This window comes from Halichoerus grypus, chromosome 3, assembly GCF_964656455.1.
Source record: "Halichoerus grypus chromosome 3, mHalGry1.hap1.1, whole genome shotgun sequence".
Lineage (NCBI taxonomy): Eukaryota > Metazoa > Chordata > Mammalia > Carnivora > Phocidae > Halichoerus > Halichoerus grypus.
Genome location: NC_135714.1, coordinates 128,593,916 through 128,613,318, shown reverse-complemented (window position 1 = coordinate 128,613,318; position 19,403 = coordinate 128,593,916). Strand labels below are relative to the sequence as shown.

At 33.1% G+C, this 19,403-nt stretch overlaps 1 protein-coding gene across 4 annotated transcripts in view; it reads left to right on the top strand.

Moving 5' to 3' along the window:
• The window catches only part of LRBA (LPS responsive beige-like anchor protein), a 764,390-nt gene that overhangs the window by 453,468 nt on the left and 291,519 nt on the right, over positions 1-19,403 (top strand). For all 4 annotated transcript variants that reach the window (XM_036089189.2, XM_078069304.1, XM_036089190.2 and 1 more), the window contains one exon: positions 13,773-13,897. In XM_036089189.2, coding sequence (XP_035945082.2) covers positions 13,773-13,897 — 125 coding nt within the window. The remainder of the gene's footprint in view (positions 1-13,772; positions 13,898-19,403) is intronic.

The window sequence follows — 19,403 nt, the reverse complement described above, 5'->3', positions numbered from 1 at the left end:
AAACATCTCAGTTTAGCACATACCCAGTTGTTTCTTCTTTGGCTTTGCGAATGCTATTCTCTCAGAAAGAATGCTTTTCCTTTCCTTATTCTCCTGGTAAACATCTGTTAACTCTTTGACTCAATTTGTGTGTTACTGCCTTCCAGGATAATGCCCTTCCACTTTGTTCCCAAGGAATGTTTTGTATATAATTGTCTCTTCATATATCTGTTTCTTCCATTGTACTGTGAGGTCCTTGAGAATAATAACTTTATCATCCACTAACTCTGTAAATCTCCATTGCCTGGTACAGGTCCTTATGCATCATTGATATTCAATAAGTGTTTGTTGATTAAATGAGTGAGTGAATGCGTGAAATATAAACGCATTAGTTTTTCATCCCTGTCTTTTATGTTATGGCCAGGCCCCAACAATTCTTTCATACCTCATTTTCTGCTGGGGCCAACCAAAAGGACTGCTTCCAATTTTCTGACCTCTATGCTTTTGCTGAAAAGCCTACAATGCCATCTTCTTCCTTGTGTATCAGTTGAAACTTGACCCCTTCTTATGGATCTTTCTCAAAAATCTCTTGCTCCTTAAAGCATTTCCTGATCTCTTTAAAACATATGTGATCACTTACTCCTTTTTTTCAATTTCCAAAGCTCTGGATTTTTACTTTTCTTATGGCATGGATCTTAATGCCATATAATTCATTGTTTGCTTATTTTATCCCATTTATTAGATTGTAAGTGCCTTGAGATTACAGACTGTTTTCCTTATATGAGTCTCTGTTACAGCACCTCAACCTTTTCAAATAGTAGTGGGCACTTAAAACATATTTGTAAATGAATATAATTAAGCCAAAACAGTGCTGGTCATTCAGAGCCAGACAAATTGAAATGTAGTAAAGAGAGGAAAATAAATCACTTCAGAATGTGAATAATTGCTTCAAAATTGAAAGTACTACAAAGTTTCTAGGAAATGACAGCAACCATTGAAAGAAGTGGCTTCCAACTGTCTTAAAAACCTGGAAGTGTAACATAATAAGCCCTTTTGTCCCTGTGGATGAGGAGCACATACTTTTCACTAATTTATCTCACTTGCAAAGCAAGTATATAATATTTTTTTATGCTAGTTAAAATCAGTTATTTGCTTTCACCAGTATTTTCCTAAGAGTTTTGGATTAAAGGCAGGAAGTATTGGATTATGGTGGTTTGCTGCTGCATTTAAGCCTTTAAATTATTTATTTAAAGATAAAAACGTCATACTAGGGCGGCTGATTTTTCTTTGCTTTTTTCTCTCTCTACCTATAACTTATATAAACTATCTTAACAACAACAACAACAACAACAAAAATGTGATATAGGGGCCTGAGGTTGAGAGAAATGGATGTACTGAATGCCAAAGCAGTGGTTCTTGGCTCTGATAGTCCTTCATGTATATGCTTATAAACCATGTAGTGCTTCCATATTTGGGGCAAGTGGTGGGAACTACTGGAAACATTCAGTGAATATTAATAGTTCCAAAGCTTTTCAAATGCTGACCTACACTACACAGTACTTAGTATTTACCTTAGTTTTACTTATCTGTTAAAAAGCAACAGAGCCTTATAACCCCTTGCCACCCCCCACACACCAGTCTATTAGCTATGCTATTCAATTTTGGGTGATGCTAATGCTGGAAAAATGTATGTTTTCTAATTGTTCTTTATTGCAATATATAGTTTTTCATATAATTTAAAAAAAGTTTTTGGTCCCATTCCAGTCTGTCATTTTGTAAAAGAGGTATTTAAACTTTATAATAATTTGTCATAATGAATCTATTAATGAGCCTAATATGAAAATCTCCTCCACAGCAGCATGGAAGTAGCATTGCTAGGAGTTTTTTGGTAATGGAAAGTTACAGGTGTGAGGTCTAGCTCTGTTTCTTAGTAGCAAAATTGGGATTTAACTTGTTAAATTGGGATTATATTCCTAACTTAAAGGGTTGTTTTGAGAATTAAATGAAACCACATGTAAAATTCTTACCAGAGTGTCTGATATACTGTGGGCAATCAGTAATTTTTAGTTCCTATCTCTTTTCCAGGAGCACAGTGTAACCTACTTCTCAAAAGAAAGAGGTCCTGTCTTTCTGAGACTTCAGATTGTTCTCTGCATGCACATTGTCCAGCCCTGTGACTATTTACTAGAGTGACCCTATAGATCGTAGACTGAAGACAGTCTTCAAATATAGTATAAGCTTCCATTCTTCTAGACATGTTTTAGTACAAGTTGGAAACTCATAATATTAAGTAAAGGGGCTAGATACATTAATTAAACAGATACATTGATTAATTCATTGGGAAACCAAATTATTGTCAATATTAGTGATGTGGAAAGCAGGGTAAATTTGGTTTCTCAATGAATCAATGTCTAATAAATCCTGTATTAGTTTACTGAAGTCCAGAAGGATCACAGGTTTATCATTCTTACCCAACCCAGACATCCTCACTAGCCTACTCATTTTCCTTAACCTTCCCTATTTTGGCCTGCCAGCCAAATCAGTCCTAAATCTTGAGTGAGTTTTGCTAGCTGCTCTTTTTAGTCTTGTTCTTATGCTGAGTATAGCTGGGGGGAAAAATCACAGTTGTACAGATTAGTGCCACTCTAGATGAATGGTTTCCAATCTCTGCTAGAACTTCATAACTACTTAGCCATCCTTAAACTTGCTTTTAGTCAGCTTTCTTTCATATTCCCCAAGGCAACTCTTCTAATTTTTACCCCTTTATTCTATTCTTCTGTCACAAGCTTACTATTGAGTATAGAAAATAGAAATAATCAGTCCAAAATCAGATCTTCAGTTTTTCTTCTTTTAAACCCTAAACTCGTGAATGTACAGAGCTTTACATCCTTCCATCTTGCCAATGAGAAGGAGGTGACTTTTTTCACTTCCAGGGTAATTACACTTTCTTTACAGGATCATGCATCTTCTGTCTCTCTACAGTGCTGTGCCTGCCCTTCTCCCACATGTCATCTTCAGTCTTCTGTTTTTTTTTTTTTTTTTTTTTGAACTTAGTCTTTTCCCTCTGCAAACATGCTTACATATATTCTTTACCCTCTTTAAACTACCACCCTATTTCCCTAATTCCTTTCATTGTCAAAAAAATTTTTTCAAAGTATTAACTATCTCCACCAAAACATGTGTTTATTATTATCTAGTTTTCCTTTCACAACTGTATTCAGATTGCTAATGGCATCACCAATAATCCTTGTATCTGTTAGATGGTTTCAAAGGCATGTAATAAAAAACCTGGCTCTAAATGAAGTGAAATTCTTCATTTCAGTAACTTGTGAAGAAGTATATTATCTTTTATTATAAGAAGTGTAGGTGTGCAAAGTCTTGGGGGCAGGTTTTCAGCTCCATTTTTTTGCAGTTCTGGGTGTGTAAACTTTTACCCCACTCTGTCTTCTAACTGGTTGTGTTATAACTCCTGGCAACTGGGTCTAACATTTCCTTGTTTCAGCCCATCAGGAAAAAGGAAGAACTACTGTCTCAACCACTGAATAAAAGTTTTTCTTTTCAGATTGGTGAAAAATGATTGCCAGGCAAAAATGTTATGCAAGGATTGGTTTAAAGCTAGATTCTGCAACCAATCACTGGCCAGAATGACAGGATTGTCATAATTGGCTTAAAGTAAGCTTTCTGTAAGTCATCTGACCATTTAAGAAGTGATATCTGTCAAAATTGTAATTGTTAGGAAAAAATAATTAGGAAAATTGCACTTCTTAGGAAAGAGGAAAGGGGAGAGAAGTGAATGCTAGATAGGTAACCAAGTGAGTACTTAAGTTTTCTAGTTGTAAAATCCAAGATTTCCCCCTCCCAAATGGAAAAAATTCAAATATCCATTTACTGATAAATGGACAAACAAAATGCACAGTGAATGAGGTACTGTTACCTGCTACAACATGGATGAACCTCAAAAACATTAGAAGCCAATCATACAATTCTACATATTGTATGATTCCATTTATATAAAATGTCTCACATAGGGAAATCTTTAAAGAAAGAAAGTTAATCATTGCCAGGGACTTGGAGCTAATTATTATCAGGGGTTGTTTAAGGGCATTTTAATCAGGGCTTTCTTAGGTTTTTATTTTTAAATCATGTTTGAAGTCACTGGTAATACAACTGTAAGCACATGCTTTTATCAAAGTAATGGCAGGTAAACGTAGCCACACTTAAATTCATTATTAACTAAAAATAATACCTTACATTTACATAGCATTTCACTGTTGTTGAAGCAATTTCACATACTCCCATTTCATTTGATTCCTCACTATGGCCCTGTAGGGTGGGCTAAACAAGTTACAATTATTTTAGGTAAGGCAATAGAAGCCCAAAGATGTAAGTGACTTATGTAAAGGTCATGGATCTGGTATATGGTAGAGCTAGGGTGATTAATTTTAAGTCTTTTACAGTAAATGAGGCCAAAATATTTTTATATCCTATCCAGAAATTGTAAAGATTATTGGTCTTTAATATATATTGCCCCAAAACTTTAGCTATTATATATCTTACAGTATGAATTAATTATACATTTGATTTTAATGAGTCTCTCTTAAAAGGTAAACTCAGTTCTGGGGCGCCTGGGTGGCTCAGTCGGTTGAGTGTCTAACTCTTGGTTTCAGCTCAGGTCATGATCACGGGGTCCTGAGATGGAGTCCTGTGTCAGGCTGCCCACTCAGCAAGGAGTCTGCTTGTCTGTCTCCCTCTCCCTGTCTTCCTCCCCCTGCTTGTGCTCTGTCTCTCAAATATATAAAAAAAAAATCTTAAAAAAAAAATGTAAACTCAGTTCTTTGGTACTTTAGAGATACTGGAAATGTTTTTGTTTTTTTTTAAGATTTTATTTATTTATTTGACAGAGACACAGTGAGAGAGGGAACACAAGCAGAGGGAGTGGGAGAGGGAGAAGCAGGCTTCCTGCTAAGCGGAGAGCCCAGTGCGGGGCTTGATGCGGGGCTTGATCCCAGGACCCTGGGATCATGACCTGAGCTGAAGGCAGGCGCTTAACTACTGAGCCACCCAGGTGCCCCTGGAAATGTTTTTTAAAAATTATGTATTCTCATAGCCCTTAGGCTCTCCAAAAAATTCCAGTATGAATAAAAATGCTTTTACCAATCACAATTTGTTTTATTTTAAAATTGGTCTGGACTTAAGAAGATCCAAGCCAGAGCAAACACATTCACCTACCTTCTGCCCGGCATACTGTGAGATCCTCTACATGTCCATTCTCAAGGAAGGGAAAATGGGAAATAACTTGTATGGGGTATGGGATTTCTTTGGGGGAAAATAAACGTATTCTAAAATTAGATTGTGGTGACAGCTGCACAACTCTGTAGGTATACTAAAACTATTAAATTTTACATTTTAAACAGGTGAACTTTATAACATATAAATTATATATCTTAAAATGCATAAAAGCTTTCCTTCATTCTTCATCCTTCTAAACTTTTTTAAGATTTTATTTTTAAGTAACCTCAGCAGTCACTGTGGGGCCCAAACACCCAACCGAGAAATCAAGAGTCACATCCACCAACTGAGCCAGCCAGGTGCCCAGCCCTTCTAAACATTTTTATGTAGAATTCAGTATTGCTGCCCACTCGATGCTTTGAAGAGACTTGGCTTCTTTGTCTTTTTTGGCACCATTCTATTTTGGTTCCCTTATTATCTTACTGATTGTAAGGAACATTTTCTGTTTCAGTGATGCTTTCCTGTTCTGCAATGTTTTAAGTTTTGGAATTTCCCAGATTTCATTTTAACTCTTCTCCTGTCCTTTCAATATAGTTTTCTCTGGATCTAGCACATAACTCACTTACAATAGTAAGTTTTTGTTAGATGAATATCTAAATTCCTCAACTCCCAACACTGATCAATCTCCCAATTTCATATCTCTAGCCCAGGCTGCTTTTTTCAGTTCCCAAGTTACAGTGATTACTTATTAGATGTAGCTGCCCAGACGTTATTAGGTGTCCAGGACATGATTATTCTCCCAACCACACCTACTTAACCTGCTGTCATTTCAGTTAAATAGCATCTTTATCCCCTCCCTGCCCCTTTGTCACAAACCTCAATTTTGTTCTCATCTCCTTTTTCCTCACCTTCCATATTGAATGTCTCACCAAATCTTATCTATTCCACTTCAGATAGGTTTCTTTTTTTTTTTTTTAAAGATTTTTATTTATTTATTTGACAGAGAGAGACACAGCGAAAGAGGGAACACAAGCAGGGGGGAGTGGGAGAGGGAGAGGCAGGCTCCCCACTGAGCAGGGAGCCCGATGAGGGGCTTGATCCCAGGACCCTGGGGTCATGCCCTGAGCTGAAGGCAGACGCTTAATGACTGAGCCACCCAGGTGCCCCTCAAATAGGTTTCTTGAATAGTAGCTTTAGGTTCCATCCCTACTGCCTTTTTTTATGTTGTTGCCATGTAACATATAAGGCTGATCATATTAGTCTTCTTTTGAGAAAAACTTGGTTGTCGACTAAGATGTAAAGAGAACTACTTCAGTTAATTATACAAGGTCTTTTGAAATCTGGTTCTAAACCTGTGTTTCCTACCTTAGCTTTTTGCCACTCTGAGGCTGCCTTGAAATGATCTTTGCTACCCAAAGGTCCTAAGATAAAGGTGCCTTTTTACGTCTTTATGCCATTGTCCACGCTCTTTCTTCTGCTTAGAGTGCCTTTTCCGTTTTGCACAGCAGACTCCCGTTTATCATTTAAATTTCTTTTAAAAAGTCAGCTTGTTCTTTAATTGGTTATTTATTAAGTGCCTGCTTTGTTCCAGTTACTGTGCTTGGCCAGTGAATTAGATAGACACAAACCCTTGTCCTCATGGAACTTACAAAATAGATCCTCATTAAAACCTTAATGAAATCCTCAATCCTCTCAGGCAGGGTTAATTAGTACTTTGATCATAGCTAAGTAGTATCCAGTGGATTTCTAGAGGAAATGTCATGTGAAAAGCTCATTGGCTTTGAAGTTCATAGTTATTACTGATGGGTAAGGCTTTGTTTCTTCATCTTTAAAATGAAAATAACAGTATTTTGGCAGGTTGCTGTGAGGCTTGGTGATAATGTCTATAAAAGCATGATGGCTAGTACAGAGTAGCCAAATGCAGTAAATGCTGTCTGTTTTAAAGTTGTATTATTTTTGATATGTGATGATTTTCTTGTCCTGATTATAACATAAAAAATTATAAAAGCATATTCATATGGATGTACCAAGAGTGGTACATAGTTGGCACTAAATAGATACTTGGTGAATTACTTTTTTTTAAATCAGATTTTTGGGGAAAATAAATCAGAATTGTTTAAATAGTGTGGCTACAGAGGTGAGTTTTAGGGCTTCTAGTATTCAACATCATTTATTTAAAATGTTTTTTTCATTTGTCTTTTGTTAGAGTTTTAATTGGTAGTGCAATAACCCTAGATCTTTATTTTCTTATAACTTTGCTTACTTCCTAGTAAAAATGCTAAGTGAATAAAGAAATGACTAATAGGCTAACAGCAGCCAGGAAAAGTATGTGATTATTTCTTAAAGAATTGACCTTATTGCAAAATTATATTTTTGTAAATTATGCTGAATAATAACTAGTTGAAGATGAGTATCTAAATGTCTCTAAAAGCTAACAGAGAAATACATTGAATAGTACCATGCAGAAATTCATAACTATATAAAATATAATTTACATAATTAAGTAGTATATGCAATTCTCTAGTGACGCTATATAATATCGAATCTCTGTATCAGGCTTCAATAAAGAAATAATTCTGCTTTAGGAGATGTCTCCTTTTGGATCCAGGTAGTTGAAGGGTTTTGTTGTTTTTTTTTTTTTCCCTTTTTATTAAGACAGCACAGTGCATAGATCACCTCCATTTGATTTATAGTTGGTTCTTGGTTTTAGTTAATATTCTTTCTATCTATCTGCATGAAGGCACAGTAGATTTCAGCTTGTGAGATAAAGCATTCTTTTATATTATGTGATGCCCTATAGGATCTGAACGTTATTTCATCAAGATTTATGCAGAAAGTGAAACCCTTCTAGAACTTAAGCACTTTTATCTTCTAGCTGACAGTACACTGAAAATGTTTACTTCTTTTTAGAGGTTACCATTTGTTTAAGTTGTAGCTAATATCTAGTATGAATTTTTAATCTAAAAATATAGAAATGAAAGTGAGCCAGATACAGGAATTTAAGAAACAGGTACTATAAAAATTTTAGAACAAGATATGAAGTACTAAAATTGTCTAGGATTTAGAACTTTTCGTTAGCCAGAAGAATTTATTGCTGACTTTTGTTATGGCTATCCAAGATTTATCAGGTATTGTCACAAGGAAGTGGATAAGATGGAAAATGGGAAATTTTTCTAATATAATTGCATTATGACAGTTTTTCTTTTTGAAACTAGCATTCTTTTATTGATGGAGGTCCAAGTTACATTAAAATGACACAACAGTGAGATTGCAGACATACATATATCTGACTAAATTTGAATAAGTGTTAGTACCTTTAAGTTATGGAATAATTGGAATATATATGTAGCTATCACTGATTTTAGTAATTAATATAATCAATTTTAATAGAGTAATGTAAAAAAAGTCTACTTTAATAAAGCTATATGAACTTAATGACTTCAGGGAAGTAAATGTTAACGTTTCCCTTTTTCCCTTGATTATTTTATTCTGTGTATTGAATTTTGCCTGTTTTTTGACTTTTTGACAACATACTTAGTCCTGAACACCATTTCTGCTACTGATAGCGTCTGAAGGGCCTTATTCTGTTCCCTTTCCCCAAGATTAGATTTAACTCTGGGAGAGAAAGAAAGGAGCCTGAGCATTGTATGGAAAGGGAAAAAGATGAGGTGTTCTCATAGCACCCTGTCATTCTCAAGGGTGTTCATATAGAAAACCAAAATTGGCATTGCACAAATCCAGGAGTGCCTTTTATACAAATTTTGATGTGAACACTGCCCCCTGGAGTTGTGCATTTTAATAGCCATTTAATAGAGCTCTGCTCTATTACACACAGTTTTTTGAATTCTCATTATTTATTTTCACTTCTGTCTTCCCCATGAGGCCAGGACAATATCTTAATAATCCTTGTATTCCTGGCAGCTGGCTCAAGGTAGAGTCAGTCATTGTTACTAGAAAATATTTTAGGATTCTATTTCAGTATTCGTCCATTTATACATTGTTAATTGGCTCATTGACTTGTTATACTTTTCAAAAAAACCCTGAACTTTATAAAGTCTTAAAATTTACATGTGAAAAATAATAGATTATTTATAGTTGAGCCATTTAACTATTAGAGGAAGAAAGTGGATCATACCTTAGTTATTGATTGATTCTTTCTTTTACTTCTACCTTTTCCACCTGATTGTCATTTGGGTAATACTTGTTCATTTGTTTTACTTGGTCAAATCACTAACAACATTGGAGCTCAGAAAGGGAATTAATAGACTATCTATTAATGCTTGAGTTATATTTCCCTCTAAGATATATTTTAACAATCTATTTGATTCTACTCTTGTAGAACAGAAAATATATATTCTGTATATTAAAATGACATTGTTTTATATTCTATTATGTAGATTTTAATGATATGTTAAAGGTATGTGTATATAAACACATAAGTGTGTAGGTTTTTTTGAAAAAGTATAAAGACAATTAGATGACTTATGCTTATAATTAGAAAAAGACAGTTATACTTTTATTATAATTTTAATCTCAGGCTTTGAAATTAGGTCAAAGAATTGCAGAAAATCATTAGAAAGAAAAGTTAGAGCATTTAATTTTAGTGTCATCCACAACTTTTCAAAGACATGTATTTCTATTAAAAATTTTAGTACTTGGAGAGTGTACTAATAGGGGACCTAACTACAGCACCTTTTATAGAGAAGTCTTTATTTCCAGATGTTATGTGGCCTAGGCTCACATCCTTAACTTGAATACTTTTTGGGATCTTAGTTTTCATTATTAGTGGAAATGGATATAGGTTAAGTTTGTGAATGTGGTATCACATAATAATATCATTTTTTAGATAGGTACAGATATTTAAAGCTATATAGTGATCCAGATATATATATTTCTAAATTCTCAGAGTAAGTAATTTCTTATCTTACCCATGCTTGTATTTGATCAACAGTTGGTTTCTGAATACTTCCAAGTTTTTAAAATTTTTCTGTCCATACCATTGGTGATAACCCCAAAAATATACAACTTAATTAATTCATAATGTCATGGGAAGACAGTTGGCTCGATTATGCCAATTTGCCAATTTCTTATCCTCTTTTCCCCTACAAGGGGCTTTTAGTGAGGGGTAGAAGTATTTCTTAAATGACAGTGAAATCCTCATGTGAAAGATCAAAACTTACAGTAAGTTGGTGATTGAAACCTACACATTCCCCTTTCCAATACTGTTCTTTTTTTTTTTTTTTTTAAGATTTTATTTACTTATTTGACAGAGAGAGACACAGTGAGAGAGGGAACACAAGCAGGGGGAGCGGGAGAGGGAGAAGCAGGCTTCCCGCTGAGCAAGGAGCCCAATGTGGGGCTCGATCCCAGGACCCTGGGATTATGACCTGAGCCGAAGGCAGACGCCTAATGACTGAGCCACCCCCAATACTGTTCTAGAATGACAAAGCATGCCTCATTTTTTCAGTGATAAAATTTAATACTAAGAGTGTATGTTATTGGAGGGAGCAGGATTGGGGGATAAAACATTGGATTTTTAGGCCCAGGTCTGTTTCTATGTAAATGACTTTAAACATGCTAGTAATTACCCTTATCTGAAAAAAATGAGTATGACTTTTTTCCCCAAAGAATATGTATTACTCTCAGCATCAGAAATTGGATGATAAATGCTATTTTTTTCCAAATGAGGCTAATAGCTATTCCATTTTGAGTAAGTTCCTTGAGGGTTTGTATCCTGTATCACTGGAGAGCAGTGCTTTATAATGGAGAGACTCTCGAGAAATCGTACGGTAAGTTGTGGGCTCTCTAGAAGATTTTTATAATACATTCTAGATCTGTGCTCTGAAATAAGTGATTTTTGCTTTGTCTTCAGATTATTTTAAATTGTTGTTAACAGGAGTTAAACTACTTGTATTGAGAAAGATAGTCTGAGATATAGCTTCAGGATATTGTAAACATTATGCTGAGGTAAAAGTTTTTTATTTTTTTTGGACTGTATCTAAGTATTTTTAAATTTTTGGTACTACATTTATATTTGAAGATGAAACTTATCTTAAAAATTTTTCTATTGTATGAGCAAATTCTCAGTTCCTGTTATATTGGTGCTTTTGTTTTAGCCAAAGGCTACTATTGTGATTATTTTTTGTTAGTATCAAAGAGCACAAAAATAAATATCATAGTTCTATTTCCTCCTAATTTTGGTTATTACTCTTATACATATTGTCTTTGGGTTACTTGTTAATTTGTGAATGATTTTATAATTCTTCTGTTTTTTCTATGCTATGACGAAAAATATTGCTCACATGCTTTAATAGCTGTTGGATTTGACTTCACCCTCATGCATTATACTAGAATGTATTGTTACCTAATTTAGTAATAATTTTATAATAGCAGCTTAACATCTCTTATAATTTTAATTGTTATCAAGAAAAATGACATCATTTAATTTGACTCAAAATTCAGAAGGATGGATGAATGACAAATTAATAATTTACCACCTTTGCATAAGACTGAAGCATAGAATATTAGAAGGATTGATGGCAGAAAAGGTTAACAAATTTTAGCAGCTTTCATTAGCTTTACATCGTCATATGTTTGTGGTGCTGACTGAAATAGGCTTTGTAGGAGATCTCAGTCTAGGGAACTAATTACTTGTGCCAATTGCCGCACTGATGAATAGACCCTCATTGTATCATTCCCCTGAAGACAAGGAGCAGCCTGTGATTCACGACTGCATCCTGGCTGATATTTGATAATAATTTTAACAGATAAGTGTAGGTAGGCAGAATGATGAAGTGCCTATCCAAGCTCCATGACTATCAAAGCCATACACGTAGCCATCTGTGTACCGTCTTTTTGCCTTTCACCTAAGGAGAATTTTATTAATTGAGTTCAAACAACTGTTGTCTTTTGCTTCTATGTGTACTCTGTAGGAGCTTCTTACTTATTTTAAATGGTATTGTAATAGTTTTCACTTAAAATATACACAGCAAAATAAGAAAGAAGAATTAAAAGAGCTTTTTAATTTTTCTTTTTGAGGACTGCAATTCTTACACTTTTTTTTGTATTCCATTTTGGTTACATTATATCTCCTCCTCTTTATGCATGATCAAAATCAACAAAGGAAATTTTTGATGTTCTCATTGTGTCCCCAGCTTTCTCAGAAAAGACCATTGGATTTCTATTATTTTTTAAAAAATATCTCCTTTTAATAATGTACTGTTAGTTGTCTATGCTTTTATTAATCTGAGATAATTTTTAATCAATAAAGTACTTATTTATAAATTATTTTGAAATTTTAAAGGTAGCATCTCTAACACATCAAAATAAGAGTAACTTTTAAATGGGTATTTTGGGACTGTCAATTGGTCAAGACTAATATGTCAAAGCTGACAGGTACAATTTTATTAGCTCATGAAATACAAGTGTGATTTTATTTTGTATTAGTTATTCCTTACAGAAGTTTTGATTATGAATTTTTTCATTTAATTAATTAAGCTTACAAGTTATCATGCTGTGTATCTTTAGTGAATAAATGTATTCTGCAGGGGTTTTTTTTTACTGTAACTAAAAGAACTTCATATTAGTGTTTTCCTTATAAAATATTTTCCAGCATGCTAGATTATGATTAGTTAATAGGAGAGAAAGTTGACATTTATATATTGCCATATAAAAGATCTACGTAATTGGAGAAAATATAGTCGAACCCTTTAAAAAATACATTTCCAAAAGTATGCTTTTGATATAGCAATTATTGCACATCATATAGCATGTAGTTTTTAATTAAATATAAAAACAGACTACATAAAACAGAAATCCAATCTGATTTGCTTGAAAATAGATTGCTATTTCACTCTATAGGAATGGTTTATTTAAAAACAGTAAATGGAAAAGAAATGCATTTTCTTGTGTTGTTCTAAGCCTCAGGGGCTAAATGTAATGAATATTTTAAGAGATTATTTTAATTAAATTCCTGCACATCTAAACAGAGTAATATTTTATTATCACATACATAACCATGTAACTGAGATATTCATTAAAGTTAACACTTTCTGGACCAAGAATTCATGGTATGATTTACTGACCTTGTGCAAAAAGGCACAAATTAGGAAGAAAAATGAAGGGGGACAGACTTTGATTAATATAGGTAATGCTATACCATATTTATAATAGCCTTTTCCCTATTCTGGTTTATAAATGCAGCCACAGAGAAAGGTGCCCTGCTGAGGCTGAAATGAGGCTGAAATCAGAGCACATGCCACTAGAGTGTGGGGAAACTGATCACACTGTCAGCAATTCATTTTAAAATGATGTATTTAGTGCTCATTTCACCTTCCAAGAAAAAGGAAAAGGAGTTCCTTAGACTGGAAGGTGATATTGTTATTTTCAAGGACATACCTAAGTTAAAGATTGCAGAAAAGGGGAGTGTGAGGTGGAGGGAGAATTAAGAGGAAGGGGAGGGAAAAAAAAAGGCAGAGCAAACAAGGAGAGCTTTATGCAGAAATTCAGTGCTACCACGCTGTTTGATAATTGCTAACATATGTGGCTTCTCTGTTTCATTGTAGTCGTCCTCGTGAGTTCTGGCGCCTTGACTACTGGGAAGATGACTTGCGGCGCCGGCGACGATTTGTGCGTAACCCTCTAGGATCGACACATCCTGAAGCGACACTAAAAACAGCCGTGGAACATGGTCAGTGTATAAACCACTCCTTGCCAGTAGCAGTAGGTACAGTACTTGGTAATGAAGAGCGTAACTTCATTATTACGAGGCACTGTAAAATGGTCCATACCACATTTCATAGTTACTCACCCCAGAAAGAGAAGTTAAATATTTTATAGTTAATGTAGGGTTCTATTAAATTATGGTGTCAAGTGTATTTACTTATTATGTTACACATGCAAAACTTACTTAACATAGACCCTTTGTTTCAGAGTTGGAGGATAAAATATTTCTCCTTTTAAGTGACACATTCAGCTTTGAGTAAATTAATCGGGACGCCTGCCTTAAATCCATGAATATCAGAAAGACAGCATTTACAAACCAAATAGGTTTCTAGGTTCTTTTGTGTGTATATGGTTTTCCCTCAACTATGGAATTTTAGCATGATATTATGAAGTGGGAGAGATGGTAATAAATGTCCAAGTGCCTAGATACTTTCTGAGCCTTGATTTGTAGATGGTTGTGATAGATGGCTCCTGGAAAAAGAGAATAGACATTATTTTCATATGTTGCTGTTTTGCATCATCTTGTTATCAGAGCTTAACAAAACATTTTTCCCTTTTTTGATATAATGCATATCACTATGATTCAGATTAGACAGAAGCCTGATGAGCAAATTGGAGAAAATTTGGATTTAATAATATACTCTCTTTGATCATAGCATTTCACTTAATATTTTATAACTTGTGAAAGCCAATTAAGATACATTGATTAAGGAGGGGAAAGCTCCTCTCTACATTAATTTTGATTTTATAAAATATAAATTGGTTATTTTTTAATAAGATAAATAGTTTTAATTCCCTTTTTTCAAGGTATTGGTTTAACGTGCAGCAGTTTATGGTTAAATGATAGTATGGAGTATACAAAATAAATGTAAAATTACATTCAATAAGGATATTAAGAATTTAGATTAAAAGTCTGTGATTTTAGGTTTGGCCTCAGTCAGGCAGCTTAACCTCTTGCACTCAGCCTTAAAGAGCCATTTCTGGAAGAAAATGTCCACAATATGTCATCAGATATAACACCAAATGTGACATCAGTCCTTTAAAATAAATGATCATACAGAGAATAGTCAATAACAAAGTGATCTAAAAGCAATAATAGTCTGAGGGCCCTACATCTTCAACTACAGGAGGTGGGGAAAGAGAAATAAGATGTAGAATTAATTAGGCCACTTTCGCTTTTAGGGTTCATGTGCTTTTTATGTGGTGCTATAGATTTCAGAGTTATATTTATTTTTTCCTTTCCTTTATTTTTTCTTTTGGCTAATGACTCTTACAATGAAAAAAATCAGCTTAATTTTGCAGTTTTATACTTTTCAAACAGACGATACCATGTACACTTAAAATGTAATAAATATCTTTCTGTCTTCTTAACTGTCATTTAACATTGAGTTGTGAAGCCTGAAGTCTATCAGTGACAATAAATATGTTTTTATGAAAATTTTTCCTTTTATACCTGGAGAGGGGACTTGTTTTTTAAAATTATACATAGGCAATCTGTTAATCCTTAATTTTGAAAGAAGTATCAGTAACTGAATTTAAAATTTATGGTATGGATTTAATACAGAGCTTATTAAAATCCATCTTTATCAAAAATAGTACATGTAGCCATTTGGGGGAATAGCAGAATTTTTCATAATGAATAAATTTGGATTTTAGTGTTATTGAACTTTATCTTTTAAAATAATATTATGTCAACTTTTTTAATGCTAAAAAGCTGGCTAAAAAATATTTATTAGCAATGCTTACTGTCATTTAAGACTTTTTTAATCCTGTATGGAAGCAGATTTCACTCAAATTACTCTAAATAGTAATTGAAAGGTTAATATAATATTAATTTGTTAAATTGAGAGAAGTAAAATAAAGCATTTAATGTAATTCCATCTTATTTGGCAATATTCCACATGAATTTTAAGACGATTAATATTTAAAATACTCTGAAAGATTAAAAACAAATTTAAATCTGAAATGTATTTTTTTAAAAACAAATGTGTGTAGGAGATGCTTCAGTGGTCTGCCAATTAAGGAGATATGTAATATTTAATATAACATTTTTTGATAAAAGATACATATATATACTTTGTATATATTTTTTATTTTAAATAATGAATATTAGACAGTTTTAAAACTCAGCATATAGATTGTACAATGGTAGTGTTTCCTGTCAGCCTGATTAATACTAAGTTCATTTATTAGCCAAGAACTTAATTCTTTAGTGTTTTATTAAAGTATCTTACAGTTGATGTTCAATTTTAATTTTGTGTTAATTATGAAATTCTTGTTCTTTAGCCTTAACTTAATAACAATAAGGAAGCTAATGAAAATAAACATTAAAAATCAAGTTAGCAAAATAAAGCAGTGAATGTAATCAAGAAGCAATTGAAATTACAGAATTTAGCATGTATAAATGCTATGCTTCAGGGTTGAATTTGAATATTTAAAATAGATATTACTGAGGGTATTGTGTCAGTTTTATACTGTTTTAGGACTTCTCACTTTCATTTATAATGGATTTAACTAAGGACTCACATTGTTTAATGCAGAATCTTAAAACATCATGAACTATATTATTGTTATCAAAGGGAAACATCTAAATAGAAATGCCGTTGGAGATTAGTTATGTATTTTAGTAGTAAGAGCCATCTTTTTTATAGATTGATTTGATTTGAAGGAAAGCCTCTGGTGTAAAGGTGGCAGAGTAAATACCTGAAGAGTGATGTTCTCTGTTCCGGCGATCAATACTAGCCCCATGACTCTACTTCTGGCTACCTTCTAGTTAAAAACAAATTTTTTAATTCTGACAATTTAATTGCCCTTCCCAAGTTCACATTAACTTGCTTGGGGAAAAGGGCCTTAGGTAATTTTTCAAAGAGAGACCCTCCAAAGTGGTTATTTATAAAAGTCATTTTGTAATGGGAGATTTCTTTAACTTTGCAGAAACTGAGTCATATTTTTAAATTAAAATTAATACTTCCTCTTATTATCAAATATTCTTTATGGAAATTAGCAGCAAGCAGAGGTGGGTATTTGACTCTTGAGGGCATTTTCTTGCATTTTATGGTTTAAAATTTATTAGAAATTAGTTGTAATGATTTGTAACATTCTCCTAATGCACAGGGCCCAGTTTGTCAGTTATTTATTATCAGAGCATTTTAGATTTGGAAAGAACCAAAAGCTAAAGTCTATTCTAACTTCATTCTTTATAAATAAGGAAACTGAGGAAACAAAAAGCCACATAATTCTTGGTACATACAGGACTAAAGCCTAGGTTAACTGATGACTAATCAGATTTTCTTATTGTAGTGCTATACTGTCTTCTAAAATTCATTGTTAAATATAATGGGAACTTTACATTTAAATTAAAGCCACTTAAAAAATGTTTTAAATGGTGGAAAGATTGGTTTTAATTCAAATAATAAAACAATTTAGCAGTAGAATCCTATTGAATTCAAGACATTTTCATTTTGTAGAGAATGTGCATGCTAATGGAAATATATGAGAAGAATTTAACATAGTTTAAGAAGTATCTTGTAATTGTATGGAATGATACAAGTAACTCATCTGGTTTTCTTGGCATGACAGATCATATAAAGATCCTAAATCATGCCATTCTTTCATAACTTCAATAATGCCAGATACTGTGGCTTCCTTTTTAGGATCAACATATATTAGGTTCTGTAACTAAAACTCATTAGGAGATGAACTTGGCTTTTCTTAATCTCCTAATCATCTTTTGTAGTTTCACCAATATTTCTAGAGTAAATTGCCTTGACTTGGAACCCTTTGGAAATTGCATAAACTATACAGTTTGGGACAGTAGTTGTGTATAAGATATTCTTTAAGTGTCTTGTTCAGAATAAGCAGTTACGGTTATAGGCATTTCACATCACATTAAGTGGATACCCATACTCATTTTATTTACATTTGAGGTCATTTTGTTATTCCAGTAGTAATTTTTTTAAAGTGGTTAATTCTCAATGTATAAACTTCTTTTACTGCAATATGGACTATTGTTGATTCCATTTCACTCATACAGTGGACTTTTAAAAGGGAGTTTTATGTCATAGGTGGAACCGTTTTCTGTGTTCTTTTTCTGTTTTAATTTTATTTAGCTAGCTTGTGTTGCACAGATAAATCAACTCATGCCTAGAGCTAGCTCTAAAGAACTTGAACTTTACATCTTGAGGACCAGTTTTTCTCTGAGCCCTCTCATTGCTCTTAGCTTCAGTGAATCAAAAGTCATGTTTCAAAGAAAGCATTTTTGACAGATTTCTCCGGTTTTATGTAACAATTGCAGTTTAGTTATCAAGTTAGGGTAAATATTAAACCAGAATAAAATGTGAGACTATATGAAGGCAACCTGTTAATAGTGATATGAAAAATTTAAATAGTTATCATGTTTGGTAATAATTTTATTAGCCAGCAAAGATCTGAGTCAGCTTTGAAATGGAACCAGAAGTGTGTTCTGACTTCATCCAATTAAACTTTTATGCTAGTGTAGAATATACTCACAAAAAATATCAAAACAGTTGATACTTGATTTAATGATTGATTGAGTAGAAGGCAAACAGAAGTTAAAAATATACTTTCCGCAGCACATATAAACATGATAATTATCTTTTATTTTATGCTTGGGATAGTTTTGTTCTAATTTTGAAACAAAAAAAAAAGTTCTTTAGCAGAGAGCTATTAGACCACTGAGAATTGAACACCAGTGCATGTGGTGTGTGTTAGAGTACTGTTGGTAATTTTACTGCTGCTAACTTAAAATCCTCAAGGGGGAGTTAATTACAGGAAAACCATTCTAAATATCAGTAAGCTGCATATTTTCCATGACAAGAGGTTTTTCAGTTGAGGTTGAACAATTCCAGAATCGGAGCTTGTAAAAATAAGTAAATAAATAAATTAAAGTGGGTGTTTGTATGCATACATTAGACTTACAGTACTTCAAAATTTTTTCATAAAATTTTATTTAATTCAAAAGTTAATTGTGTTTTAATATGTGTCAGCATGATGAGAACATATTAAAATTTTTTAAGTTACAGTTGGATGGGATAACAAATTATATTTTGTGGTCATTTAAAATGAATGAATGAATTTATTGAGCTATGTTAAATCACTGCATATTGCTACTTGGCTACTCTCATTTTTTGTAAATGTTTGCAGATTACAGGGTTTTTTTCCTTTCTTTCCTCCCCTCCCCCCCCCCCACCCCAAGCTTAGTGTAGTGTACTTCAGGACATGTATGGTAATAATCAGAGATAGTAACGAGCAAGGTATTGAATTTGGTTGTTTCTGATATGTTTGTCATATGCTCATCAAATTTAGGTTTGGAAATGAATATTTTTGTATTCTTAACTTGTGTATTATAATTTTGACTTAACCTTTTAAATGCAGTATGAGAAACAGAAGAATTATTAAACTAATCCATAAATTTTATATATACATATAGATAGGTAGATATAGATATAGAT